We start from the raw sequence: 27,844 nt of genomic DNA, 5'->3' as shown, positions 1-27,844 counted from the left end.
ACCATGTTGGCCAGGATGGTCTCGAACTCCTGGCCTCAAATGATCTGCCCGCCTTGGCCTCCCAAAGTGTTGGGATTACAGGCATGAGCCGTCATGCCCGGCCAAAATGAGTATACCATTTTAACTCCCATAAATAATGTTTGAGAGTTCCAGTTGCCACACAAATTCACCAATATTTCGGGTTGTTAGTCTTTGTTTTAGGGATTTAAGAATGTATGAAATGTATCTTGTTTTAATTTGCATATCTCCGATGACTAAAGATGCTGTATTATCATGCATGGTTCTCCACAGAAACAGAACCCATAGATGGGGGTAGAAAGAGAGAGAATGATACACATTGATTTTATTTTAAGGAATTGGTTACATGCTTGTGTGGGCTGGTGGCTGGCAAGTCCAAATTCTGCAGGGCAGGCCAGCAGGCTGCAGGCCCAGGGAAGAGTTGTTGCAGCTCAAGTCCCAAGGCAGTCTGGAGACAGTTCTTTCTTCTTCAGGGGACGTCAGTCTTTTCTCTCTTAAGGCCTTTAACTGATTGGCTAAGGCCCATCCATATTATAGAGGGTAATCTGCTTTACTCAAAGCCTACTGATTTAAATGTTAGTCACATCTAAAAACCACCATCTAGACTGATGTTTGACCAAACATCTGGGCACCATAGCTTACTTAGTCAACTTGATACATAAAATTAACCATCACAGACACTGAGCATCATATTCATGTGTTAATGGCTAGTTGTATATCTTTGTTTAAATGTCTCTTCACGTCTTTTGCCCATTTTTAATTGGGTTGTTTATATTTTTATTTTTCCTTAGTAGGAGCTGTTTATAAATCTTGGGTACAAATCCCTTGTTAACATATCTGTTATAAATATTTTCCCCGGCCGGGCGCAGTGGCTCACACCTGTAATCCCAGCACTTTGGGAGGCCGAGGCGGGCAGATCACAAGGTCAGGAGATTGAGACCACGGTGAAACCCCATCTCTACTAAAAATATAAAAAATTAGCCGGGCGTGGTGGTGGGCGCTTGTAGTCCCAGCTACTCGGGAGGCTGAGGCAGGATCGTGTCACTGCACTCCAGCCTGGGCAACAGAGCAAGACTCCGTCTCAAAAAAAAAAAAAAATTTCCCCAGCCTGTGGCTTGTCTGCTAATTTTCTTAAAGGTTTCTCTTAGTGACAGAATATTCTTCATTTTCATTAATTTATTGATTGTATGAAATTATTATATTTTTAATTTTATGGCTAATGTTTTCTCCTGTCCAACAAATCTTTGCCTACCTAATGTTTGCAAAAATAATGTTCTAAAATTTCATTTGGAGTTTTATGGTTCTGGGTTTTATGTATACATCTAGGATTCTTGTGTATTTCTTTTTTACAGAAGTCCTGGAGTATTATTAATAGTATCTCATTTCCATTTTACAAATAAAAGTGGGCAACGTTCAGAACTTTACCTAAGGCCATACTTCTAGGGCTCAAACTCTAGTCTCATTATAGCACATTTTCTGCATTCTCTAATATATGCCATGAAGCTTTCACTAAGCCCCCATCAAACCCAATGCCCTACAGAGTTTTTCTGAGACAGAGTCAGACTGTCACCCAGACTCTAGTGTGGTGGCAAGATCACAGCTCACTACAACCTCGAACTCCTGCACCCAAGCGATCCTCCTACTTCAGCCAGTCAAACACTGGAATTACAGGTGTGCACCACTGCCACCAGCCTACACAGATATTTTCATAATACCACCTTTACTACCCTAAAATGAAAATCCTAGGAAATATAAACCACCTACATATATACATTATTAAAAATTAATAAATCACCTAGCTTAATAGGAAAAAGTCTTAAAAACAACATAATTTATAATAAAAACGATATATATTTCAGTATGTACAGGCTTGGGCATGACTGCAATAGAACACATAGGGAGTAAAATGCTTGATCCTATGCAGAATCACTAAGAATGTGACAACTACATTGCAAATGGATTCAAGTGTGTTATGCTGGTTACTCAGATAACAGGTGGAAATTTTTCATTTTTATTTTTCAATTTTTGTAGGCACATAGTAGGTGTATATATGTATGGAATAAATGAGATATTTTGATACAGGCATAAAATGCATTAAAATCACATCAGGGTAAACAGGTTGTTCGTTTGTTTTTGAGGTCTTGCTTTGTTGCTGAGGCTGGTCTCAAATGCCTGGGCTCAGTTGATCCTCCTTCCTCAGCCTCCTAGCTAACAGGTGGAAATTCTGTCAACAATGTGGGGTGAGTTGGAAATTCAAAAAAATTTTTTTGGTACCAAAGAACTGTTGAGCAATTGTTTATTTGCTTTACTGAGCACACCTCTCATCCATTGTTGGTGAATTAACTAAACATCTGGGAGGTCACACTCTCTATCAAAGCTACCAAGGCACATACTTCTTCTTCTTCTTTTTTTTTTTTAAGACGTAGTCTTGCTCTGTCGCCCAGGCTGGAGTGCAGTGGTGCAATCTCAGCTCATTGCAACCTTCACCTCCCAGGTTCAAGCAATTTCTCCTGCCTCGGCCTCCTGAGTAGCTGGGACTACAGGTGCCCTCCACCATGCCGGCTAATTATTTTTGTATTTTTAGTAGAGGTGGGGTTTCACTATGTTGACCAGGCTGGTCTCGAACTCCTGACCTCAAATGATCCACCCACCTCGGCCTCCCAAAGTGCTGGGATTACAGGCATGAGCCACTGTGCCCAGCCTGGGAATTATCTTATAAATATCTCGCACATGTGCCTAAAGACAAGGATGCTGCATATGCAGTTTTGCTTACAACAGAAAAATAAAAGCCATTAAGTGTCCACCAATAGGGAACTAATAATGGTCTATTAAGACAATGACACACTGGGCAAGGGTGGGGGAAAGATCTTTATTTACTGATACAGAACAATCTGTGAGATGGATTAGTCTTTAAAAAATGGACAACTGTGTATATTATGCTACCATTTCTTTAAAAGAACAAAAAAGAAAAAAAAAGTAAAGAGAAGGAATCAAGGATTGAGAAAATAAGCCACAGCCTGGGAGGAAAATATTTGCAAAAGACCTATCTGATAAAGGTCTGCTATACAAAATATACAAGGAACACTTAAAATTCAACAATAAGAAAATGAGCAATCCAATTAAAAATGGGCAAAACCTCTAACAGATACCTCACCAAAGCTATACAGATGGCAAACATATGAAAAGATGCTAAATTCATATATTATTGGTGAACTGCAGATTAAAACAATTAATACCACTACATACCTATTAGAATAGTTAAAATCCGACCAGATGTGGTGACTCACACCTGTAATCCCAGCACTTTGGGAGGCTGAGGCAGGTGGATCACTTGAGGTCAGGAGTTCGACACCCACCTGGCCACCTGTGTCTGGTTTTCACAGATTTGGCATCTCACACCAACAGGAAGGTTCAATGGTGGGAAATTACCTGTATGTGACTTTGGTATTATATAAACCAGAACTGCAAATCTATAAAGATATAGATTTGAGATTCAATTCCGACATTACCTGCTTGACTTTGAGCAAGTCAAACATCTTCTCTTTTTCCTTGACTCTAGGATGTGAATAGTAACTCCTACCTTTCTTGCAAGGGTGCTTTTAGCGTTAGAGGTGCTTGTTTACATTAAAGAGCTTAGCATAGCCTAAAGCTCCATCAAAAGTATCCTTTGATTTCTTTGCTTTTTCATGGCTTTTAATGAGCCATTAGGCACTCCAACCCATCAGCATCCCCAAGACACTGTTCTCTCCTTCCTTCGACAAGTGGCTAGTTGTTAGTCAGTGGCATCAGTTGCTGGAACCTGGGATCTTAACATCTTCTACCCTCATCTTCCCTTAAGAGACCACATTTGGTGCTGTGCTCCTAGAACTCAAAACAAATACAGCCACATCCTCATCTACATGCTTATATTCTCCTCTATATTCCAGTCCTCTCTACTGTCATATGCCTTCTCCTAATCATCTGCTGCCAACCCTAAACACACACAGAAGTCCCACAACATGAGGTTTTATTCAGTTAATGTCAGGGAGGCTTTCCGTTTAATGGAAAAGTGAAACTTAGAGCTTAAAATCAAATTAGATCTAGTAATAGAAAGTATCAAAATTTAAATGAAGATCTTGAGGGTATCCAGAAATACACCCCACAACGTCCACTCAAATCCCAATCAGTACATTTTTCTCTGATTAAATCTGAAATTTCTCAAGGACAAACCAGTCTTAGATTGTATTATCCTATTTAAACCAAGACATTATAGTTTAAATAGACATCTGTAGATTAATCATAAAATCATAGCCCAATTAGAAAATGTTCTTAAGAAATAATACATTATGAGAACCAAACAACAATGCTGATTTACTTGTCAGATTTTGATATTGTAAATAAACTTTTAGAACAGCTAATTAATTAATGGCAGTTAACTGTCACACAGAACTCATTTTATTCTCAGGACAACCCTAGGAAATATCCACATTTTTCTATTGGGGGGAATGGGGAAACTGAGGCTCAGAAGGGATAAGGTTACACCCACTGAGCAGCAGATAAGGCATCAAACTCCAGACTAGGACACATTAGGACACAACATTTCTTGTTCAAAATACAAAATATTCATACTAGCTACAGATTGAGTCTTACATTCCTAGGAATTTAGGAGAAAAAAAAGGTGCTTCCATACAAATCTTCCCATAGTCATTATATTCCAAATTTTACTCTCCAGCATGAAGCCTCTGATGTCGAAGAAGTGCTGAACTGTGCCTAAAGGATTTCCCACATCCAACACACTCATAAGGTTTTTCTCCAGTATGAATTCTGTAATGCTCACTAAGGTGTGCTTGTTTGCGGAAAGTTTTTTCACACTCACTACACTTATAAAGTTTCTCTCCAGTGTGAGTCCTTTCATGTTCAACAAGGGAAGAGTTCTGAGTGAAGGCTTTACCACATTCAGTGCATGTGTAGGGCTTCTCTCCTGAATGAATTCTCTGATGCTGCATGAGACATGCACTCTGATTAAAGGCTCTCCCACATTCATTACACTTAAAAGGTTTATCTCCAGAATGACTTCTCTGATGACGAGTAAGGCATACGCTCTGACTGAAGGCTTTGCCACATTCTGTACATTTATATGGTTTCTCTCCAGTATGAATTCGCTGGTGTTTAGTAAGGGATGGGCTCTGACAAAAGGCTTTTCCACATTCATCGCATTTATAGGGTTTCTCTCCAGTATGAATTCTCAGATGCTGAACAAGAATTGCTTTTGTTTGAAAGGCTTTCTCACATTCATTACATTTATAAGGTTTCTCTCCGGTATGAATTCTCAGATGTTGAGTAAGATTTGACTGTTTACGGAAACAACTTCCACATTCACTGCACACATAGGGCTTCTCTCCTCTGTGAATCCTCTGGTGCTGGGTAAGAGATGATCTCTGAGTAAAGAACTTTCCACATTCACTACACTTTGAAGGTTTCTTCTCTCCCATGTTTCATTCTGAGTGATATTTGGCTGGAATTCATGCTGCTTGTAACACCAAATTCATACTTACAAGTTTTTTTTCCTCAAAGGTGATTATCATTAGAGTAATACAGTTCTCCTAGGAAAGGTTACTGTGTGTGTGTGCTCACACACATCACACATGCATTGCTGTCCTCTCATTCATCCCTGCAGGATTCCCCTTCCTCTTCCTTGTTCAGCCTGCATTCTCAACTTCTCTGAAAGTGAACCCCTGATGATCAGCCTCTCTGAAGAGATTAAGCAGTGACAGGTATTAGGAATTCTATAAAATTCCATATCACAATTGATTCTGAAACAATCAAATACTAAAAACTAACCCAGGTAATTTGGGATCATCCAGATTTGCACCCACAGTGATAAATAACTGGAAAATATGAAAGGAATAAGTATCCTAGACTTGGGCATATAAGTGTTACGGAAACTTACTGTCCGCTTAGTCTCTACTGCTCAAAAAACAGAGGAATAATAATTCTATTTCTTTAGGTTACCTATAATCATGGCAGGCTAGTCATAGTCAAAGAGTTTCCTTTCTAAAACTTCAAATGTGATCCAGGTTGTAACTTTCACTAGGCCTATCTCACCAATCCTTCCTCATCCAGTCGCCTTTACAGGTGCCTCGCTGGATCTCTCTTTCTCTCCAAAACATTCACCATCTATAGTTCTCTCCCTAGGCCCAAGTGGAAACCTATAGGTTTGAAAACTAGAGTCCTGCTTACTGAAAGAAAGTAAGATATCACTGTTTTGTTTCAGGAAAATTAGAGAAGTGGTCCTTAAAGAAGAAGGTTTAATTGGACAGTAACTTGAGTACAGCATCATGGTCCAGGTGCTGGCCCTCACCTTTGTAGCCAAAGAAATCTGAAATATACTAATCAGATTTATAAGGGGAATGAGAGAGAAAATAAAGTCACTTCATTTATTTACAATGAAAAACTTCTGTGCTTAATATAGAGCTGGTTAACACATTCTCTGGACTTTAGAAAAACAGTATGTGAACCAAATCACTGTCATTAGAGCACTCTCTGGGAAACAAAGAACTGGAGAAAGAACAAAATATTTAATTGATCATAACTAAATGATTATCAAATTTTGAAACCCTGGTGCCCTAAATAAGCCACACAGAATTAAAGAATGAATATTCAGGTGTTGCACGTCAGAGCAATCTCTTCCCTAGTTGGTGCTGGAGACACTAACACATTCTTCTTCTCTGAGGCCCATTTTTGTCTGTTTTCTAATCATGTAAATTACACAACTATATATCCTCACTTTAAAATATTTAGATAATATAGAAGTATATAAGATAGGCCAGGCATGGTGGCTCGCACCTATAATCTCAACACTTTGAGAGGCTGAGGCAGGAGGATCACTTGAGGCCAGGAGTTTTAAGAGCAGCCTGGGCAACATAGTGAGATGCTGTCTCTACAAAAAATAAAAAATTAGCTGGGTGTGGTCATGTGCACCTGTAGTCCCAGCTACTCAGTAGGCTGAGGTGGGAAAATCACTTGAGCCCAGGATGTTGAGGCTGGAGTATGCCATGATCATGCCCCTGCACTCCAGCCTAGGATACAGAGCAAGACCCCTTCTCTAAAAGAAAATTTTTGTTAACAAAATAAGCCTATTCCTTTCCCCAGAGATTATCAAGTTTGAAGTATCTTCCTTCATTCCTTTTTTCTTCATATTTTTCTATACACATATATCACTTGATTCTCTTTAAATAAATGAAATTGTTCTACAGGTTCTGCTCTGCAATTTGCTTTTATTTCCCACTAAAAAATGTGTCTTAGAGATCACTTCATGTTGGTACATATGGATCTATTGGGGCTGAGAGTCAAATGATACATACTGCTATATCTGTACAAATTGTTCACGACTACCTGCTTGGGCAATGCCTGTACCATACTGTTTGTTAAATATGTGGACTATCTTACCTAAACCTATCTTTATCTGATGTATTAACTTACAACATGGATATGCTATATACAAAAACAAACTCCAGTTGGTTTAAGCAAACAGATGTAAAACCAAAACTCTAAGCACATTTTTAATTCCTTTACTCTCATTTTTCCAAAATAAAAAGGTTTTTTTCTTATCATACAAAGAATGCATGCTCATTCTATTAAATGGTCAGCTACTCCGAAGAGGAAATCACTTGAAACCCAGCCACAGAAAATAAGAGTTAGTATTTTAATGGATCTTCTTCTAGGTATCTCTTGATGCATATAAACGTAGATACGTACATAAGTGTACATATATTATGCATACATATTAAACTAGACCAAATTCTTCAGGACACAGTCATATTCTCTTCACAGAGTTCCCATAACCTAAGAATACAATTTACCCAGAATTATTTTACTGAGTTTGACAGACACCCAGGCTCCATGTTGCCTTTTGATAGCCAGTGACAATGTCAGCTGCAATAACTTAAGCTCTTGTTCTAAACACGGCCAGAAGCCCATTCCATATTCTCTGAGGAAATACCTAATCACATTTGCAATGGGTTTTCCAATAATTTACTACCCATATTCCTTGATCCAACCACTACACCATTAAGGCATCATACTGAGCAGTTCAGTAAGTGGTTTAAAGATGTGCTACCAGATGACTGTAGAGTCTTCAGTTCAGGTACTCTGATAAGAACTTAGTGCACTCTAGGACCTGTCTCATAACCAATTATTCCATAGCCGTTTTCACAGTGGGCCACTCTCACTGATTTGAGTAAAATGGTATCCATTTCTGTGTGGTTCTGCATTTTCTGCTGGGTCCACATTTAGTGGACATTGGTGGGTCCCACTATAGGTCTGCCATCACTTCTGATGGCAGTCTCACAACCACCACCATCCTGGGCTCTCTAGTTAGAGTTAACTTACCAAGAGACAGGTTGTTAGGAGCACAGGCAATACTGGCTTTTCTCCTGGGGGCTCTTCTCTTGAAGAAAGGCAGGAATTTGAGGCACTGAGGGAGGAAAAAGAGCCACTCATAAATTGCCAGCCTACTTCCTACACCTTCTGGATTCAGGGTAACTCAAGAACATCCCATCTCTAACCAAATGACCATTTTAAGTTCAAATGAAAGAATATCGTTATTATCCTAGAGGAGTATCTCCAATGACAAAAATTAGTGAGTTGGCAGACTTCAGAGAGATGTGGCAATGTACAAAGAGGGCAGGTCCTTCCTAGGACTAAGCATCTGGGGGTAAAAATTTCTTTATACGACATCAGGTTGGAGCCCAATGGCTCCCCTAAGCCTACTAGAAAAGCCATTGATTTCAAAAGTCAAAGGCTGCAGGGCTACAATAGAGGGCAGTAGGACCAGTAATGGACTCAGTCAAGAGGTGTGGATTCTAGTCTCAGCTCTGCCACCAATTTGTTCAATGACCTAACACAGGTCACTCAGTCTCATCCATTTCTTATTTGTTAAATGAAATTGAAAAGCTAGATAATATTTAAAGCTTCTTGTAATATCAACATTCTACAAAGCTTTGATTCTATATACAGATGGGAAAAGAGCAAAAACCTCAAATCAAGCCCTTCCAGTCCATCTTTGATTGAGTCTGTTTATTCATTTATTTGAAAAGTACTAAATGAGCTAGCAGTGAGGTGAGTGGGTCTTGTTAAGAACGGGCTGAATAAACAGCAGGGAAACTTCCTGTCAGTTATCCTCCTACAATTAGAATTGGGGGAATTTCTCGAAAATAACAAGAGGATTGCCTTTGTGTAAGGAGTATCTGCTGTAAGATGTTAAGGACTCTTCATAAGGGAAAGGTTTCAAGAACCCTCCTAATGCAAAGAACACTGTATTCAAAGGCAGGAACCTGGTTTCCTGTCTAACACATCCCAATCCACTAGCACCTCTTAACTGACACTGAACAAACTGTTTAATTATTTTCAAACGTCTCTTTTATTTCCTCATTTGGTCAAATAAGCCAGCAATTATTTTCAAGCTTGCAGTCAACCTTTAATATTTAGCTCAAATGTGAAACTTCACACCTCTTCCTTGTGGGAAAATTTTGACTTTTCCAAGGCCCTTCCTCGTCTACATTCTCAAAGAATTTTACAAGTTTCTACTGTAGGACTTTCTAGTCTGATTACATTCTGTCTTCCACCAGCAAACTTACAAGTATGGCATGGGCTCCAGGACTAGGACTTTTGAACAAGTTACCTAACCTTTTTTTGCTCCAGTTTTTTCAACTGTTAAATGGAGACGACACCAGTAACTACTTTATAGGGTTGTCGTAATGAATAAGTGGGTTACTACATGGCAACTACTTAGAAGAATGCCAGCTGGTAAGCATTCAATAAATAGTGCCTGCTGTTAAAGTATCGAGTCTACATGTCTTCATACGGTACCCATTTTGTTGTTGTTAGAGAAGAATAAATAATGAAGCGAAGGCACTAATTCTTGCATATACTTACTTCAACCCGCACAACTTTGGGAAACGGCAAGGCAGGAAACAGTATTTACTTCTGGAAATCAGAAAACTAAAGTGCCCAGAAGTTCACTGACATGCTCAAGTATGTATAAATCGAACCCAGGTCCTCCGACTCCCAGCCTAGGGCTCTCGAACAGCCTCTCCTTTCTTCATAGCAAGTTTGCCGTAGGCCTCGGGCCTCCGCTCCAAAGGCCCTCCAGGAAGGAAGACGCCCTGCGTCCCGAGGGAGGCGCTGGAATCGACCCGCGGCAGCCGGGCACAGCAGAAACCGCTCACCATGCGCTTCCCGCGGCGCTCCCCTCTCGCAGCTTGCAACACTCAAGTCCCTGGGTGCTGCCCTGCGAAAGGGAGTTAAGTCCCGGACGCGCCCAGCCGGCGTGACGTCAGCAGTCCGCGCCTCGGCTAATAACAACTACCGTCTCCTCTCTAGGAAGGTGGGAGCGGCTTCCGCTCGGTGGTTCCTTCCCGCACGCAGCTACGGTTTTCGGTGCTGCGCCGGTTAAGCCGGCACCAGAAACAACCTGCGAGCCCACCTGACGTGCGTCTTCCAGCACAGGGAAACGGGATGGAAGTCAGAAGGGTCGCCCACAAGGAGCTCTTACTGTGCATCAGTTCATCCTGCAAGTCCGCCACATTTAGCTTCTTATGTTACTGTCCTTTGGGGATTCTCAAGGCTTTTCACAAAACTGGCTTCCACCTTCCTCACACACATCCTCACCTGCAAGAAAACTGACCTCTTTACAGAAACCCCTGACACCTTACTGACCCAGGATCTTTGTTCAGGTGGCCAAAAGAAAAAGTTCTGCAGGCCAGGCGCGGTGGCTCACTCCTGTAATCCCAGCACTTTGGGAGGCCGAGGCGGGCGGATCACCTGAGGTCAGGAGTTCAAGACCAGCCTGCCCAACATGGAGAAACCCTGTCTCTACTAAAAATACAAAAATCAGCCGGGTGTGCTGGTGGGCGCCTGTAATTCCAGCTACTCCGGAGGCTGAGGCGCGAGAATCACTTGAACCTGGGAGGGGGAGGTTGCAGTGAGCAGAGACTGAGCCACTGCACTCCAGCTTGGGTGATAGAGTGAGACTCTGTGTCAAAAACAAAACAAAACAAACACTGCTTTGGGCTCAAATCCCTGATTCTCAGTGTATGAACTTTGCAACTTTACCTCTCTGTGCCTGCTTCCTCACTTACCAGGTATAATAATGGTACCACAGGGTTGTTGTGAGGATTAAGTGAGGTTAATACGTGTGAATTACTAAGAACATCTAGTATTTTTTAAATCTTCAGTAAATGTTAGGACTATTGTCTGTGTCTCAAATCCCAGCTCCAGTACCTATTGTTCTGCCCTGACTTCACTGACCTTTCAGGGCCTCAAGGTAGCACACCCATCCCTTTCTACAAAACTTCAGATCTTGCTGGCTCTAACTCAGGAAATATTTGCACACATGGGCTCATCTTGACAGGTAAAGTCCAGAGATAAAGGCATGAGTGGAGAGTACCTTATTCACTTCCAAGCATTCCTACTGATCTGCAATCTCAGGACAATGGGGCTGTGTGCACACCATCATATCCCTAGTGTGCAGCATATAGAAGTGAACACTTGCTGTATAAATTAATGAGATGCAGCAGAGAAATTATCCATTCCAAGCCAGGCATGGTGGCTCACACCTGTAATCCCAGCACTTTGGGAGGCCATGGGGGGCGGATCACGAGGTCAGGAGTTTGAGACCAGCCTGACCAACATGGCAAAACCCCGTCTCTACTAAAGATACAAAAATTAGCCAGGCGTGGTGGTGTGCCCCTGTAATCCCAGCTACTCAGGAGGGTGAGGCAGGAGAATCGCTTGAACCTGGGAGGCGGAGTTGCAGTGAGCCGAGACCATGCCACTGCACTCCAGCCTGGGTGACAGAGCCAGACCCCATCTTAAAAAAAAAAAAAAATCCATTCCAATCTTCAGATTGGCTGTTTTCCCAAAATGGAGTCCCTTTTGGACACAAATCAGGAATGGTGGTGCCACAGACTGAGGCCATCGCTATCTTTGGCTAAAAAGTGACCCTTTGTAAAATTCAGTTGACATGCCATGTAACAATAATGTTAAGTTTCCCTCTCCAGGTGTCACATTCTCAGCACTTCTTTGGAATCAGATAGCAAGTTCTTCCCTCCAGCCCTAACATCTCACAGGCCAGAGAGCCTAGGTCTAATTATTCATTCCCCAAACATTAGGCTTCAAAAAGTCTCCGAATCAGCAGGGTGTAGTGTGTGGAGGACATTAAGTCTGGAGGGAGGTACCTGAGGTTACTAGAAACCGTAATCTGGAGTTTAATAGCAGTTTGGGCTGAGCTTCTTTCAATGAGGTGGAAAACGGATGGTAGGGATGGACACCAAAAACATTCCAAAACACTAAAATAACCTTAGCCCTGATGTGGCCACTGGATAAATGAAACTAATGCCACATATCGTCAAGATTAAGTTTCTGCCTTATATAGAAAGTAGGGGTCAAAAGGTATAATCAACTTACTTGTCACCCTCACACTCAGGAAAGTCTGAGATTCTGAGAACAAAAAGCTTCTCAATCTTATACAAGTGAGCTCCTCACATCCTCAGGATAAGGAAAAGATTGGCGCACTAAGTGGTCAATTCTAGGCTGGATGCAGTGGCTCAGGCCTGTAAGGGAGTCCGAGTTAGGAGGATCATCTGAGGGCAAGAGTTAGAGATGAGCCTGGGTAACATAGCAAGAATCTGTCTGTACCAAAAAATAAAATAAAATAACTTTTTTTTGAGACAGACTCTCACTCTGTCACCCACGCTGGAGTGCAGTGGCATGATCTTGGCTTACTGCAACCTCTGCCTCCTGGGTTCAAGCAATTCTCCTGCCTCAGTCTCCTTAGTAGCTGGGATTACAGGCACGCGCCACCATGGCTGGCTAATTTTCGTATTTTTAGTAGAGACGGGGTTTCACCATGTTGGTCAGGCTGGTCTCAAACTCCTGACCTTGTGATCCGCCTGCCTTGGCCTCCCAAAGTGCTGGGATTACAGGCGTCAGCCACCGCACCCGGCCAGAGAATAAACTTTTTAAAAATTAGCCAGGCATGGTAGCTCACGCCTGTAGTCCCAACTACTTGGGAGGCTGAGGTGAGAGAATCGCTTGAGCCTGGGAGGTCTAGGCTACAGTGAGCTAGGATCACGCTACTGCACTCCAGCCTGGGCAACAGACCAAAACCATCTCAGAAACAACAAAAAAGTAGTCAGTTCTATAAAAAATAAAGAGGCATATGGACTAGAGGTATGACCAATACAGGGAAAAGTAAATGAAATGCAAGGACACTGCAGTTTAAACCTCATCTGACACTGGTTGTGTGGTCTTGAGCAACCCCAACCACATCTTTTCTCTTTTGTTCTGAGGATCTGACGTGGCTCCATCCGTGTCCTTCTAAAGTCATGAATTAAATTTCAGTGCACAATAAGCAAGACACTCAAATTCCTTATCATCCCAGGGCCCAAAATCTCAGGAAGTGCTTCCACTTTGGTACTTTTTTTGTTTGTTTTAAGAGAGAGGGTCTCACTCTCTGACACGTAGGCTAGAGTGCAGTGGCATGATGCTAGCTCACTGCAGCTCCCAACACCTGGGCTCAAGCGATCCTTCCACCTCAGGCTCAGCATCCAGAATAGCTAGGACTACAGGCATGCACCACCATACCTGGCTTTTTTTTTTTTTAGACAAGGTCTTGCTATGTTCCACAGGATGCTCTTGAACTCCTGGCCTGAATCAATCCTCCCACCTCAGACTCCTGAGTAGTTGGGATTACAGGTGCAAGCCACCATGCCTGGCCCAGTTTGGGATTTGTAAACTGCAAATGCCCTCCTGCTAGGCCAGCATTACTCTTCAGTTCCTGCTATTTCATAGGTATTCCAGTTGACACAGGTGAGTTTCTGCAGTTGCATGCATTTTCCTCCTCCTGTTGACCCTGACATCAATATAATTGAAAGCGTTTAGTTAAATTGTGATAGGACTTTTAAATCTCTAATTGAAAAATACTGTTTCTTATGGGATCTTCTGTTTAATACAATCTTAGGGAAAGTTTCAGAACTGTTGCTCCTGGCAGACACTTCGTGGACACGCATACTCACCATGCCTCCTTCCTGCTGACAACTGGGGACTTAAGTCACAACCTGCAGACTAGCACAGAGAAATGTCTGACTCTTCAGTTGAGTTCAACAAATGCTTATTGAGCACCTCCTAAGTACCAGGCACTGTTGATACAAAGGTAAAGAAATTTCACATTGTTCCTTCCCTAGCAAAGCTGACAAAGGGAAAGATGTGTGAACAAACCATTATAATGTAACATAATAAAATGATGAAAAATACAAGACAGAATAAAAAATACATGAGGTTAGAGACAGCTTTGAGATATTGCCTGAGCACACTCGTAAGTGAAAAATGGGAGTTTTGCAGGCAAGCAGAAGCAGGGAAAAGGAACTGAGGCAACAGGAACACTATGTGCAGAAGTGCCAAAATACAGTCCAGAGGTGATATTCCAGAATCACAGGAATTTGAACTATGGAATAGAACATGCCAGGCAAGGAATGGCAGCTAAGGATGGCAATTCAGGCATGGGTCAGATGAGGGGCCTCATCTGCCTCTTTAAAGGACTAGTGCTTTATTCTGAAAACAATAAGCAGCCAGTTATGCTTATAAAGATCAAGAAATGTGAAAGATGGCCTAGTGGGGCGAGAAACTGGAAGACTGGTAGATAAATTTTAAAATAGGAAGTCCAGGCACAGTGGCTCATGCCTATAATCCCAGCACTTTGGGTGGCTGAGGCAGGCAGACTGCTTGAGCCCAGGAGTCCGAGACCAGCCTGAGCAACATGGTGAAACCCATCACTACAAAAAAATATAAAAATTAGCCAAGGATAGTGGCACATGCCTGTAGTCCCAGCTACTTGGGAGGCTGAAATGGGAGGATCGCTTGAGCCTGGGAGGTGGGGTTTGCAGTAAGCAGAGACCATGCCATTACATTCCAGCCTGGACAACAGAGTGAGATCCTGTCTCAAAAAAAAAAAAATTAAAACTAAAAATAAAATAGTCTAGAAAATAAATTAGGGAGTAGGGGACTGGACTACAATAACTGCAGTGGAGATGGCTTCCAGAGATAGGAGATAACTTCAACAGGACATAGTGGTTGAATGGATATGAAGATTGAATAAGAGGGAAAACTGAGGGTGAGGGCAATGACTAGGTTTGGGGCCATGCTGGAGAGACTAGGTACATCATGGGCCAGCAACTGAGAGAAAATCGGGAGCACATAAGTCCAAGTGTGAGAGAGAATATGGGGTCAGGGTAGTGGAAAGAACAGTTATTTAACTTTCTGTTTCCCCAGAGGGTAAAAACATGCCATATTTTCTCAGCCTGAGAATTAAAAATTCAGGATCAAGTCTGTTTCACTTGAGAAAATCTTTCCCACAAGAACTTATGGATATCATTTTTTTTTTTTTTTTTTTTTTTTAGAAAAAGTCTCACTCTGTCTCCCAGGCTGGAGTGCACAGGCACAATCTCGGCTGACTGCAGCCTCCACCTCCCAGGTTCAAGTGATTCTTGTGCCTCAGCCTCCTGAGATATCTTTAAAGTTTTCTTGTTTCTTTAAGAAAACTCTCCCTAATCTCCACTCATAATTCTCAAGATGGTGTACAAATATTGCTATAAATAACTATTCATCAGGAAGTTCCAAGAAAGGTTCTGTTGGGCAATAGTTGATATAATTCATGAAATAAATATTTACTGAACATGTATTATGTGCCAGTAATTAATTATGCAGTTTTTATCTAGGAGGTATAAATACATTTTTGCTTTTGGTAAAATAATATTTTCACGAACATACTTAGAAAGCTTTTACAGCATTATTTTTACCCATAGTGTATTAATTTTCTCAATTATGACTTCACTGGTGGTAGGTTTTAAGAACATAATCTTCATAGAAAGTGAAAAAGATATATATTTATACCATACTCCCATTAATGGTAATTCATGGCCCAAACCTATCCTTACAAGGCAACTGCTCTAGAAAAAAAAAAAAAAAAAAAAAAAAAACGAGTTCCAAATAACCAAGCATTCCAGAATCAACTTAGTGTTTTTAATAGCCATACTTTAAAAATGCTATAAGCTTCACAGCTTAGAAATTATTTTAAATACCAATCAAAGGCTATCCTCAATCTTCTGGAGCTCAATTTCTGGGTAGCAGTTAAGAACATGAAAGGAATTTGGGAAATAAAGGGAAAACTATGTCATTTCTCTCAAAAGAATAAAACACTGTCACAGTCAGTAGCAAAATGTGCTATCCTGATTTTCAGGGATTTGAAAAAGATTCTTTTAGAAGTCTTTCCAAAGTCATTCCACGACAAATGTCAACACTTTCTTAAGCGGCCCCAATGTTCAACCAACTGAAAATTCTTTCTTCTTTCATCACTAATGCTTTCTCCTAAAGACCAACAAACTAAGTATCATTTTGTTAGGACACTGTTAGTCCTAGTGTGTCTCTCTCCTCTGGTCTCTGTACACCAACAGCCTAGGCAAACTTACAATAGACAGGTGTACACCTTACTACAGGCAGGGTTATGTAGGTGACTTGCTCAGTCACATGCAGGCTTCCTGTTCTCTTATCACTCTAGCAGACCATTTCTTTCCTGGGTAACCATATTTCCTCTGAGATAGATATTGAGTCTTCCTGGTTCTCTGAACAGGTATGACTGCCTCCCATAAACCAGTATCATGAATTCTAACTTGGTCTCCCATTTCATTCTTAGCTCTGAGTCACCTCAAAGCTTGGAAGAATCAGGAAAAACCAGGAAAGACCTTCACCCTGATAATGAAAGAAAGCCTTCTTTACTGGCAGATCTATAGAGGTCAGCCCAGTTGTTGCTTTATATCTCATTTTTTTAATGAATGGATATGGATTTTTTTTTTTTTTTTTTTTGGCTCTTACTTGTTTCTGTCTCCTTTTCACAGGACCACTTCCACAGGTTGGGAGCCTCCCCCATGGTAGCATGGTCAGGGCTGCCTCAAATCTGGAGGCTAGACTTAGCACTACATCAGAGCTGTGCCACTTCACACTGACAGGCAGTGTTTAAGAAAAACATCTCAACCTGCAGCCAACGAAAATGGGTGACAAGTCAGAATGTGGGGCAGGATGTAGTAAAGTGAACAGAAGTGCTAACAAATGCCTCCTCAAGCTGTAAGAGTCACATGGGGAGACAGTGGCAATGTGTAGGCTTTATCTGAAAAGCAGAAATTTCTTTCTACCCTGTATTCCCAGATGCCCACCTCAAGTAGGCTCTGCATTCCCTAAGCTCCCACCTCCATTTCTGGAAACATTCCTCCCAGAGTACAGTAGCCAAGGCTCCTTCATCCTTCCCTCCAGGAACTCTACCTGCCCCTCTACTCCCAGTCAGATTCATAGTCATCCTCGCTAAAGAAACTGTCATAACCTAAATGGCAGCATTAGTCACCACTGTGAAGTTTCTGATGTCTGAAAAGGACTGAACTATGTCTGAAGAACTTTCCACACTCAATACACTCATAAGGCTTCTCACCAGTGTGAATTCTGTAATGTTCACTAAGGTGTGCATACTTGCGGAAGGTTTTCTCACACTCACTACATTTATAGAGCTTCTCACCAGTGTGAGTTCTATGATGTTCAGTAAGAGATGAGCTATGAGCAAAGGCTTTCCCACATTCTTTACATTTATAGGGCTTCTCTCCAGTATGAATTCTCATATGCTGAGTGAGGCAGGTGTTCTGATTAAAGCCCTTTCCACATTCATTGCATTTATAGGGTTTTTCTCCAGTGTGACTTCTCTGGTGCCGAATAAGGCAAATGCTCTGAATGAAGGCTTTACCACATTCACTGCATTTGTAGGGTCTCTCCCCTGTATGTATTCTCTGATGTTTAGTGAGTGGGGTGCTCTGAGTAAACGCTTTGCCACATTCTTTACACTTATATGGTTTTTCTCCAGTATGAATTCGCTGGTGTTTAATAAGAGATGGGCTCTGACAAAAGGCTTTGCCACATTCTTTACATTTATAGGGTTTCTCTCCAGTATGAATTCTCTGATGCTGAGAGAGGTTTGCCTTTGTTTGGAAAGTTTTCCCACATTCATCACATTTATGGGGTTTTTCCCCAGTGTGAATTCTCTGATGTTGTGTAAGATTTGAGTGTTTTCGAAAAGAAGAGCCACATTCACTGCATATGTAAGGCTTCTCACCAGTGTGAATTCTCTGATGATGAATAAGGTGTGTATTCTGACTGAATGCCTTCCCACACCTATTACATTTATAAGGTTTCTCTCCAGTGTGAATTCTCTGGTGTTCAGTGAGATGTGAGTGATTGCGGAAGGAATTCCCACATTCATTGCATTTATAAGGTTTCTCTCCAGTGTGAATTCTTTGATGCTGAGTAAGAAATGATCGACATCGAAATGTTTTCCCACACTGCTCACATCCATATGGTTTCACTCCAGTGTGGATTCTTTGATGTTGAACAAGGAATGAACTACGACTAAAGGCTTTCCCACATTCCTCACATGCGTAGGGTCTCTCTCCAGTATGAGTTCTCTGATGTTGGGTAAGGGATGAGCTCTGAGTAAAGGTTTTTCCACATTCATTACATTTCCAAGATTTTTTCTGTGTGCAGAGAGTTGGACATTTACTTTGGTCTGAAATATCACTGGTTTGTATATTACTTGTTTCCCACTGATGCAGACTCTCTTCTGTAGAAACCCTGAGACGTGTAACAAGGCTTGAGGTCAAAACCAAGCTTTTCTCAAAATTATATCCTTGACTAATAATTTCAGGGGGTGCTTCTTTGTGGATGAAAGTTATTCTCCCAAAACCTCCTTCCTGGAAAAGGCATGATTCAGCAATCTCCCTAGGAGAGTTTTCCTTCATGCCCTCACATGCATATTTTTCTTCAAATGTAGAATCTTGGTATTCATCCTCTTGGAACCTCTTTACTACTATCCCTGATGAGTCCATTTTACAGACATCCTGCTCTGGAGCAGGCTTGTTCTTGTTTACCCAGCCTAAAAGAAAACAGCAGAATGAATATCTCCTGTACAGGGCAGAGCGAAGGCCCCTGAAACTGTAAGACCTTAACTTTTGGCAGACCTCAGTAATGGCCTATGATGAAGGGCCAGTAACAGCAAGTGTGGCAAGTAAGTTAGAGTTGTAACTGGTAGAGATATGCATTAGGGTAATGTGATCACCATTAACGAGGAACTCCCATGGAAGGGGTAGCTACAGACACCCAAGGAGCAAGAGAATGAGACAATGGAGATAAATGAAAAACAACACCCAACACGCAGGCTGAGATTAGGGCAAGACAGGAAACATGAATGGTTTGTATCCAGAGTGGAGAGTGGGAGAATGTAAACAGGAAAATGCTAGAAATGAGAATGATAAAATTAGTACTGGGGAAAAGTTGGCCCCAGACATGTTCACCCACCCCTGTCCCCAACATCCCTATAAGAGACAGTTATTTTATCTCCTAAGCCTCACCCAGCTTGTCCTCTAAAATTTCCAAAGGCTTCCTGTTGGCTGACTATTTCTCCCACTGCTTGTCCCTTGCTCACTCACCTGGACAAGTCTCTCTTCTAATGTCTCTCTCTTCAGCTCCTTGCATATTCAACATCCACAGATCGTCTCTTCGCTTTGATTGGAAAACACTTCAGGTCTGGAAAACTGGGAACCCTGCTCATGGGGAAAAAAGGTGCAGGGAGGGAGGGAATATTACTGTCCCAGTAAACAGAACAAAAACAAAGAGCTGTTGCCTAGGGACACTATCTAATAACACACACAATAACTCTCAGGATAACAATGTGGAAGCAAAAATCAGCATTGGCTTGTAGCCTCCTAGGTTCACACCCCATTTGCCAGCTGTTCAAGAAGTGGTAACATCAGACTAACATACTATCAAATATTTAAGCACTTGATAAGTAAATCAGAATGTTATCCATTACCTTTTTATAATTATAAAGATTAAACGAATAGGAATATTCACATCAATTGGTACACTCTGGCCATCATACAATAATCTATATGAAAAGCCAGTTAATATAGTTAAAAGTTGTATAGCAAAATGTCCTCATAGCAAAGCTTGTGCATTAAGTCTGATTTACCCACTTCTACCAAATGCCAAGGAGCTGAGATAGTGTTAGGGAATGCTATCTACTTGATACAAACTAGAGACACACTGATTGTCCCTTCTTCAAGATGTCATATCAATTAAACAGTTTTTCTTCAGGTATAGCTCAGTGTCAGAGGACAGGCTGCAGTTAAAAAGAAACAGAAATAAATTTAACTGTGAAATAAGTTTTGACTTACAAAAAAGTTGCAAAAATACCAGTTTCTGTAAATGCTGCTTCTTAAAAATATCAATACCAAAACTGTTCATTCAAAAATATCTCTCCATTTAACCTTGAAGTGAGAAGCAGAACTGGCAGCATTATTCAAGGAAAAAGGGAAGATCCAGATATGATTTTACCAGAGTCAAGAACTTGGAAGACATGAAAGAATAAAATAAGTCTGCTCAAGTACATAATAAGCTTGGTCTTGTGGACTTCTCAGTGAAGTCTGTGCTTCTGCATTGAGTTTTAAAGATTTAAGAAGATCCTTGGCCGGGAGCAGTGGCTTACGCCTGTAATCCCAGCACTTTGGGAGGCCGAGGCAGGTAGATCACCTGAGGTCAGGAGTTTGAGACCAGCCTGGCCAACATGGAGAAACCCTGTCTCTATAAGAATACAAAAATTAGTTGGGCATGATGGCAGGTGCCTGTAATCCCAGCTACTTGGGAGAATGAGGCGGGAGAATCACTTGAACCCAGGAAGCAGATGCTGCAGTAAGCTGAGATTGCGCCATTGCACTCCAGCCTGGGCGACAGAGCAAGACTCCATCTCAAAAAAAAAAAAAAAAAAAAAAAAAGATGATGATCCTACCTGGTTTTCCTGATTCTGATTCTCATTCACAGGAAGAACATAAAGGAACCTGTAAGCTACTATACAATCCTACAGAGACTCAGAGACTCATGCAAGCAGAGTTGCATTTGGGTGACTAATCAGTGCTAGATGCTGGAAAAAGAAGCCAGACACCCTATCTGGCTCCAACTTGTGTCATAGCTGGACAAAGACATTAAATGAATCATTTCAAATATGGGAGTTACAAAACTGCAAGTATGGGGTGCTACAGAATGTAAAGCACAGGGGACCTAATATAGTCTGGGTCCCCTTTAGACGTGTGAAAGGGAAAAGAAGAGAGACAAAATGACCATACAAAAGGAATCAAGCTCAGTACTTTGGAGGAATAAAGGAGACATAGTAATGCCCAAGTATTAAACACCAGAAATGAGACATAAAAGCCTGAGGCAAGCCAGTTCAAACAGAACCCTAAAAAACATTTTAAGGACTTTACCCTAAAGTGAAGAGAAAGCCATAATAAGGATTTGAAACAGTTTGATAGAATACATGACATGATTAGATCCACTGTTTTAAGGAAACATATTCCTCTGTCTACAGCAACAGATAATATGCATAGTGGTGAGGAGTGGGAGGGCAAGGTGAAGGCTTGAAGATCCCTTGTGAGGCTATTTCAGTAGTCCAGTATGGGGACTGGATTAAGAGAAAGGATCAACCAGAATGAATGAATATTGGTGGGAAGGGTGAGAGAGGGAGATGTCAAGGATAATTAGCCAGTTTTGGGAGATGACAGTGATCTTTAGTGACACTGGTACACTGGTCTGGAAAGGAATAAGTTATCTTTAGTCTCAAATATCTAAATAGAAAGTAGAACAGGGCATACACAGCTGAAAGAGAGGAGAGAGGTGTGGCCTGAAGAGTTTTAGACATAAAAAAAGTACTTGAAATTACAGGAGTAACAGATAAAATCTTTAAAGCAATGTGGCTAGGAAAACTCCAACAGTGAGTCTAAACACTTAAAAGATCTCTAATCCCAGCAAGGTGAGGTAGCTCACACTTGTAATCCTAGCACTTTAGGAGGCCAAGGTGGGAAGATCACTTTAGGCCAGAAGTTTGAAACCAGCCTAGGCAACATAGAAAACTTCACCTCTATAAAAAAACAAAAATTAAGTTGGGTGTAGTGGTGTGTACCTATAGTCATAGCTACTAAGGCGGGAGGATCACCTGAGCCCAGGAGTTCGAGGCTGCAGTGAGCTATTAATATGATTGCATTGGCCAGGTGTGGTGGCTCATGCCTGTAATCCCAGCACTTTGGGAGGCTGAGGCAGGTGGATTACCTGAAGTCGGAAGTTCGAGACCAGCCTGACCAACATGGAGAAACCCTGTCTCTACTAAAAATACAAAATTAGCCAGGCATGGTGGCACATGCCTGTAATCCCAGCTACTTGGGAGGCTGAGGCAGAAGAATCCCTTGTACCCGGGAGGCAGGGGTTGTGGTGAGGATGGATCGTGTCACTGCACTCCAGCCTGGGCGACAAGAGCAAAACTCCATCTCAAAAAAAAAAAAAAAAAAAAAAAAGATTGCATCACTTCACTCCAGCCTGGGCAACAAAACAAGATCCTGTCTCAAAAATAAATTAATTAAATAAAATATCTCTAATCCTCTAAGAGATGTAAATAAAAATAATTTAATATATGATAAAAGCAGCATTTCTAATCACAAAAAGATAGATAATTCATAAATCAAGTTGGCACCATTGCTAACTACCTGGAAAAAAAAGTGCGATTACTATATCACGCCACACACCAAAATAAACCCAAACCAATTAAAGGGTTAAATATAAAAAATAAAACCACAAAATAAAGTATGACCAATAATTCATTCTAGGGTTAGCACTTTCAAGCATGATGCAAAATGGATAGGACAAAAATTGATAAATCTGACCACATAAAAACAATACTCTGTATATCCAAAATTCATAGAAAATGAAGAAAAACAAGCTTCAAAAAAGTATTTTTCAGTTATATATCAAGGGATAGACAGACCTAATAAAGACTTCTTACAAATGAGTAAGAAAAAAAGATGAACTGAGAGAAAAATGGAAAATACAAAAAATACACCAAGAATTACAAAAGGCCAATAAACATATCAAAACAATGTTCCATCTTTATGGTAAACAAGTAAATGGAAACTGAAAGAATGAAGAATCAATTTTTACATCAAACTGGAAAATCTATTTTTAATGCTACACTCAAGATTCACAAAGGTGCAGGGAGTTTCTCACATACCGGTGCGAATGTAAGTTGGTACCATCTTTCTGGAGCTAATCTGGCAATATAAATCAGGTGTGAAAGTTGTAGCTTCAGTTATAGTTAGGATGCTGTGATCAACATTTTATGGATACAGGAATTCAGAACAGAATGCTCATTTTGTATATACACCACCTGTAGTGTACCTCAGAGTCATCAGTATGCCATAAAAAATGACTATATTCGGCTGGGCGCAGTGGCTCACACCTGTAATCCCAGCACTTTGGGAGGCCATGGCAGGTGGATCACCTGAGGTCAGGAGTTCGAGACCAGCCTGCCCAACATGGTGAAACCACGTCTCTACTAAAAAATACAAAAAATTAGCCGGGCGCAGTGGCAGGTACCTGTAATCTCAGCTACTCAGGAGGCTGAGGCAAGAGAATTGCTTGAACCCAGGGGGCAGAGGCTACAGTGAGCCGAGATCACGCCACTGCACTCCAGCTTGGGCGACAAGAGCGAAACTCCGTCTCAAAAAAAAAAAAAAAAAAAGACTATATTCTTTGACCTAGTAATTCTACAAATAGAATTTTCTCAGAAAGAAGTAAATTTCCAGAGAGAAGAGAAACAGAATTCTTCTGTTACTTGTAAAAATATCCCCTGAAATGTACATGGAAATAAAAGTTTTTCTACTGGTGGACACTGAGGATTAGCAAATTATGGTACTTCTAGTTGGTGAAAATTATTTAGACATTAAGATAATTAAAAATGAAAATATGTGTTTATTGGGAAAAAATATTTATGCCATATGTTGAAAAAACCCAGTATAGTAAAATTTCAAGTAGTTAAAATATACATGTGTCGTGCTTGTGGTTTCAGCTACTCAGGAGGCTGAGGTGGAAGGATCACTTGAACATGGGAGGTAGAGGTCGCAGCGAGCTGTGATAGCACCATTGCATTCCAACCTGGGTGACAGAGTGAGACCCCTCTCAAAAATTAAAAATTAAAAATACATCTGAATAAGATCAAGAAGGAAAAATAATCATCACTGTGGTAAAATAATGAATTGTGAATAATTTCCTCAAATGTCCTCTATTATCTATATTTTGCTCTACTTTAAAAAAATAACAAATCTATAAGAATATATAACAAATTATTTATTGTGATCATATCTGAAGAATAAAATTATGGTAAACTTTTGCCTTAAGGCCTATCTTTTTGTAATGTTTGAAAATTTTCCCATAGGAATAACTAACTTCTGTAATCAAAGAAAAAGTGAAAAAGCATAATCAGAGATGGCCAGAGATTTATGTACAAAGATCACACTATTACTACAATTGTTAAATAAACAGGCAAATAAACATTGATAGACTAGCAAAGATAGATTATGAAAGTATCAAAAATCATAATTTCAAAGAATATTCATGAGAAAATATAATATGTTAAAACAGGAAGATACAAAACACTAAAAAACAAGAAATATGCACACATATACTGGCATTAAGCACTCAATAAACAGAAACTATTGTTAATAAACAGATAAAACACACACATTTAAAAAAGAGATAAAGAAAACCCACCAAAATATTAACACATTTATCTCTAGGTCAGTTAATGGGTCACTTTAGTTTGTCCTTTATACTCTTCTGTATTTTTACTTCTCCTTCAATAAACATATATTACTTTTATAGGTAGAAAAAGTTACTTTTTAAAAACCCAGAAACAAAAACAAAAACAAAATGCCAGATCCAATGGCTATGGTATTGGCCTCCCATTCACAAGATGATAGTAGACTGGATTGGGACTCAGGAAAGTTTGCTCTGCCAATAGCCCATGTGAGTGGGCCTACATGACAGGCTATTTATCTGAAAAGGGTGACAAATTAGACAATATTTACGGGTCATTCCAGCTCTGATAATCTGTGAATCCTTGATGAGTTAATTCACATAAAGCATTCAAAAAGATATCTACTCGATGGCAGGCACTCAACAGGGGTTAGATGCTATTATGGTTGATACTAAAACCTACGGAGAAAGAAAGACATCTTGGTGATGACCACATCCTTCCAATCATGGATCATCTGAGCTGTCAGCAGTTTGTCAATGTCAAGGGTCAGCAAACATTTTCTGTAACAGGCCAGAAAGCAATTTTTTTTTAGGTTTAATGGGTTAAATGGAAAATATAGTCTCTGTCTCAACTATTCAACTTTGCCTTTGTAGTCTGAAAACAGAAATAGACAATATGTACTGAATGAGCTTGCCTGTGTTTTAATAAAACAGTTTTACCAAAAAAAGTGGCAGACCAAATTTGGTCCATATTTGCTGACTCCTAGGTCTATAAGTTGCCCAGAAAGTAATGTACAGGTGCTTCTACAAATGCCTATTGTGGAATAATCTGGCTGTTAGTGATTTTAAGATGCTAAAAAGATCCCTCTGCAGATCTGGGGAAAGCTGAGTATTATGGTGAAAGGTAAAAAGGAAACAGGCTCTTAATAGCCCTATCCTGCTAACCTGTTAGAGAGCTGGCTTCCTCCCTCTACCTTGTAAGCTTTTCCCCAGATGCCACCTCCTTACCCCTCAATAATTAGCTAAAGGAATCTAGGCAAGCTAGATGAAGTTTTTCAAGAATTTTTAACAATCCCTCCAACGAGACCACATTGAAATGTACTCTCTGAAGCCCTTCTTGGTCTGCATTTTGGCACCAAACAGTGCACTCACCCAAGCTGTGGCAGTACACTTTATCTCTTATGCAGCCTTGGGTCACTTAGCAATGTGATCTGGGACAAGTTTTCTATTCTCTCTGTACCTCAGTTCCCTCACTTAAAAACTACACATAGGCCTGGCGCGGTGTTTCACGCCTATAATCCCAGAACTTTGGGAGGCCAAGGTGGGCGGATCACTTGAGGTTGGGAGTTCGCGACCAGCCTGACCAACACTGTGAAACCCCGTTTCTACTAAAAATACAAAATTAACCAGGTGTGGTGGCGCATGCCTGTAATCCCAGCTACTCGGGAGGCTGAGGCAGGAGAATCGCTTGAACCCGGGAGACAGAGGTTGTGGTGAGCCCAGATCACCCCGTTGCACTCCAGCCTGGGCAACAAGAGTGAAATCCCGTCTCAAAAAAAAAAAAAAAACCAAAAAACAAAACTGTACACGCAATACGCTGTTGTGAAGATTAAATCAATTCGCACAAATGCTTCAAATAGTGCCTGGTATACAGTAAGTGCTAAATAAATGTAGTTTAAAATATTACCACCAAAATCTGCTTATGCCCTTATCGTCCTACACAAGACTGGAAGCATCTTTACATGTGGCAGTCTCCGATGTTACTCTTTTGTAGCCTAGCCACTAAATTCGGGGTAATGTTTGGCATATAATGGATAGTAACCCTTCATTGGGAGGCATTAAGGTTTGCATACATGCTATCACATACAAGCTGTCAACTGAGCTTTGTGAAGAACCAAGGCACAGACTTCTAGACAGTACTTTAGAGATTTCTGTACCCTCCAGAATTGTAACTCAGGTCTCAAGACTCCCAACGAGTGCACTTTACGCTATTTGCCGTCTCCTATAAAAACACGCTCTAAACAAGTTTCGGAGCTACAGGATCAGTCGGGGGAAGAAACTGGTATCTGATCCCCAGGACCTCGTTTCCTGACATGGGTCCTAGGTCTGTCTTGATCATCTATCCATCATTCATTCACTCATTCATTCATTCACTCCGCCATTTTCCTAGGCATCTCCTCTGTGCCAGGCACTGTGCTGGGCCTTGGAGTCTGCAGTGCTGAGGCTACAGGCTGGGCGGGCCGAGCCGCTAGGAGTGCCCTAGGTCCGGGCAGCACGCGTGGGCAGCAACTTGGGGAGGGCCGAGGCCGGGGCTGACTTCCCAGATAACCCTCCAGCCCGCCGCCCCAGCAGTGGCTCGCCGGGGGCCTCTCTTCTCCCCTCCCTGGGTCCCAACTCGCTCACTGTGAGATCCACCGACTCTCCGCGGAGCGGCGCAGGCGCTCCCAGAGGTGGACTAGGGCCAGGACACCAGTCTTAACTTCTGAAACCGGAAGAATGGTGGCGCGGCCGGTAGTGCGTCAGCAGCGAGCTCGCGCATCCATTCTCTGATTCTCTAGGAAGCGGGAGGAACATCTCTATGGGACCCTAGAAGAAGGCGTTCCCTCCAAACCCAGCCTGTAACTCCAGCTTTGTTTCCCGCCAAGCCCAGCCTGTAACTCCAGCCTTGCTTCCCGTCAAGCCCAGTCGCGTTCCTGATATCCCATTAACAACTATCTTGGCCTGAAACACAGTGGCTACCTCAACCCTCAGGAAAACTGTAGAGGGAGACGTTGGGGATGGAAAGGATGCTGGGTAGGAGCCGGAATGGGCCATCTCAACAAGAAACTAGTATATTCTATCTGCTTAAAATAGTCTCTATTAAGAACCTTGAGTGATCCCCTGTTATGTTAGAATAAAGGACAAACTCCCAATCTAGGCCCACACAAACTGACCTCAATATCAACATCTCTTATTTGGCTATCATATACATTCTGCTCTAAAGTTACTGAATTCCCATTGGCCCCCTGAAATCCCTTACCTGTTCCTGACTCTAGATCTTTTTCCCAGGATTTTCCCTTTGGAATACTCTCCCTTCCTTCTACCTGCTCTCCCTAACCTCAGCTATCCAATTTATCCTGGTTCT

The 27,844-nt window shown here is 41.3% G+C and overlaps 2 protein-coding genes and 1 long non-coding RNA gene across 5 annotated transcripts; 1 reads left to right on the top strand and 2 right to left on the bottom strand.

The window, feature by feature from the left end:
* Window positions 1-2,868: 2,868 nt before the first annotated feature.
* On the bottom strand, window positions 2,869-10,329 carry ZNF501 (zinc finger protein 501). Its single transcript, XM_019023932.3, is given in 4 exon segments — window positions 2,869-5,481; window positions 5,483-5,748; window positions 8,389-8,473; window positions 9,934-10,329. Coding segments are annotated over 2 exon segments (804 nt in total). The 5' UTR covers window positions 5,524-5,748; window positions 8,389-8,473; window positions 9,934-10,329; the 3' UTR covers window positions 2,869-4,718.
* Window positions 10,330-10,346: 17 nt separating this feature from the next.
* LOC129532742 (uncharacterized) lies at window positions 10,347-24,351 on the top strand. The gene is made up of 3 exons (XR_008678643.2): window positions 10,347-11,141; window positions 14,021-14,212; window positions 24,035-24,351. It is a non-coding gene; the product is annotated as an uncharacterized lncRNA (long non-coding RNA).
* On the bottom strand, window positions 16,064-27,226 carry ZNF502 (zinc finger protein 502). Of its 3 annotated transcripts, XM_055383640.2 has the most exons (4): window positions 27,124-27,226; window positions 25,184-25,281; window positions 19,575-19,688; window positions 16,064-19,021 (listed from the first exon to the last, which is right to left on the bottom strand). In XM_055383640.2, the coding sequence occupies exons 3-4, from the start codon at window positions 19,627-19,629 to the stop codon at window positions 17,442-17,444; spliced, it is 1,635 nt and encodes a 544-aa protein (XP_055239615.1). In that variant the 5' UTR covers window positions 19,630-19,688; window positions 25,184-25,281; window positions 27,124-27,226; the 3' UTR covers window positions 16,064-17,441. The 3 variants fall into 3 exon arrangements, with proteins under 3 accessions (XP_055239615.1, XP_055239617.1, XP_018879475.1); XM_055383642.2 differs by lacking the exon at window positions 25,184-25,281; XM_019023930.4 differs by lacking the exon at window positions 27,124-27,226 and having other exon boundaries at window positions 25,184-27,112.
* Between the last annotated feature and the right edge of the window lie 618 nt (window positions 27,227-27,844).

The sequence above is a fragment of the Gorilla gorilla genome, chromosome 2 (assembly GCF_029281585.2).
Source record: "Gorilla gorilla gorilla isolate KB3781 chromosome 2, NHGRI_mGorGor1-v2.1_pri, whole genome shotgun sequence".
Lineage (NCBI taxonomy): Eukaryota > Metazoa > Chordata > Mammalia > Primates > Hominidae > Gorilla > Gorilla gorilla.
Note: the sequence above shows the minus strand (reverse complement) of the source record. Positions and strands in the feature narration are given on the sequence as shown.

Bases quoted from the DNA above. Each gene is read 5' to 3' on its own strand.
- ZNF502 (XM_055383640.2), bottom strand. From the start codon at position 19,629: ATGTTGAATATGCAAGGAGCTGAAGAGAGAGACATTAGAAGAGAGACT. The intron at 19,022-19,574 runs GTGAGTGAGCAA...GTTTTCTTTTAG, and splicing joins TAGAAGAGAGACTTGTCCAG to GCTGGGTAAACAAGAACAAG.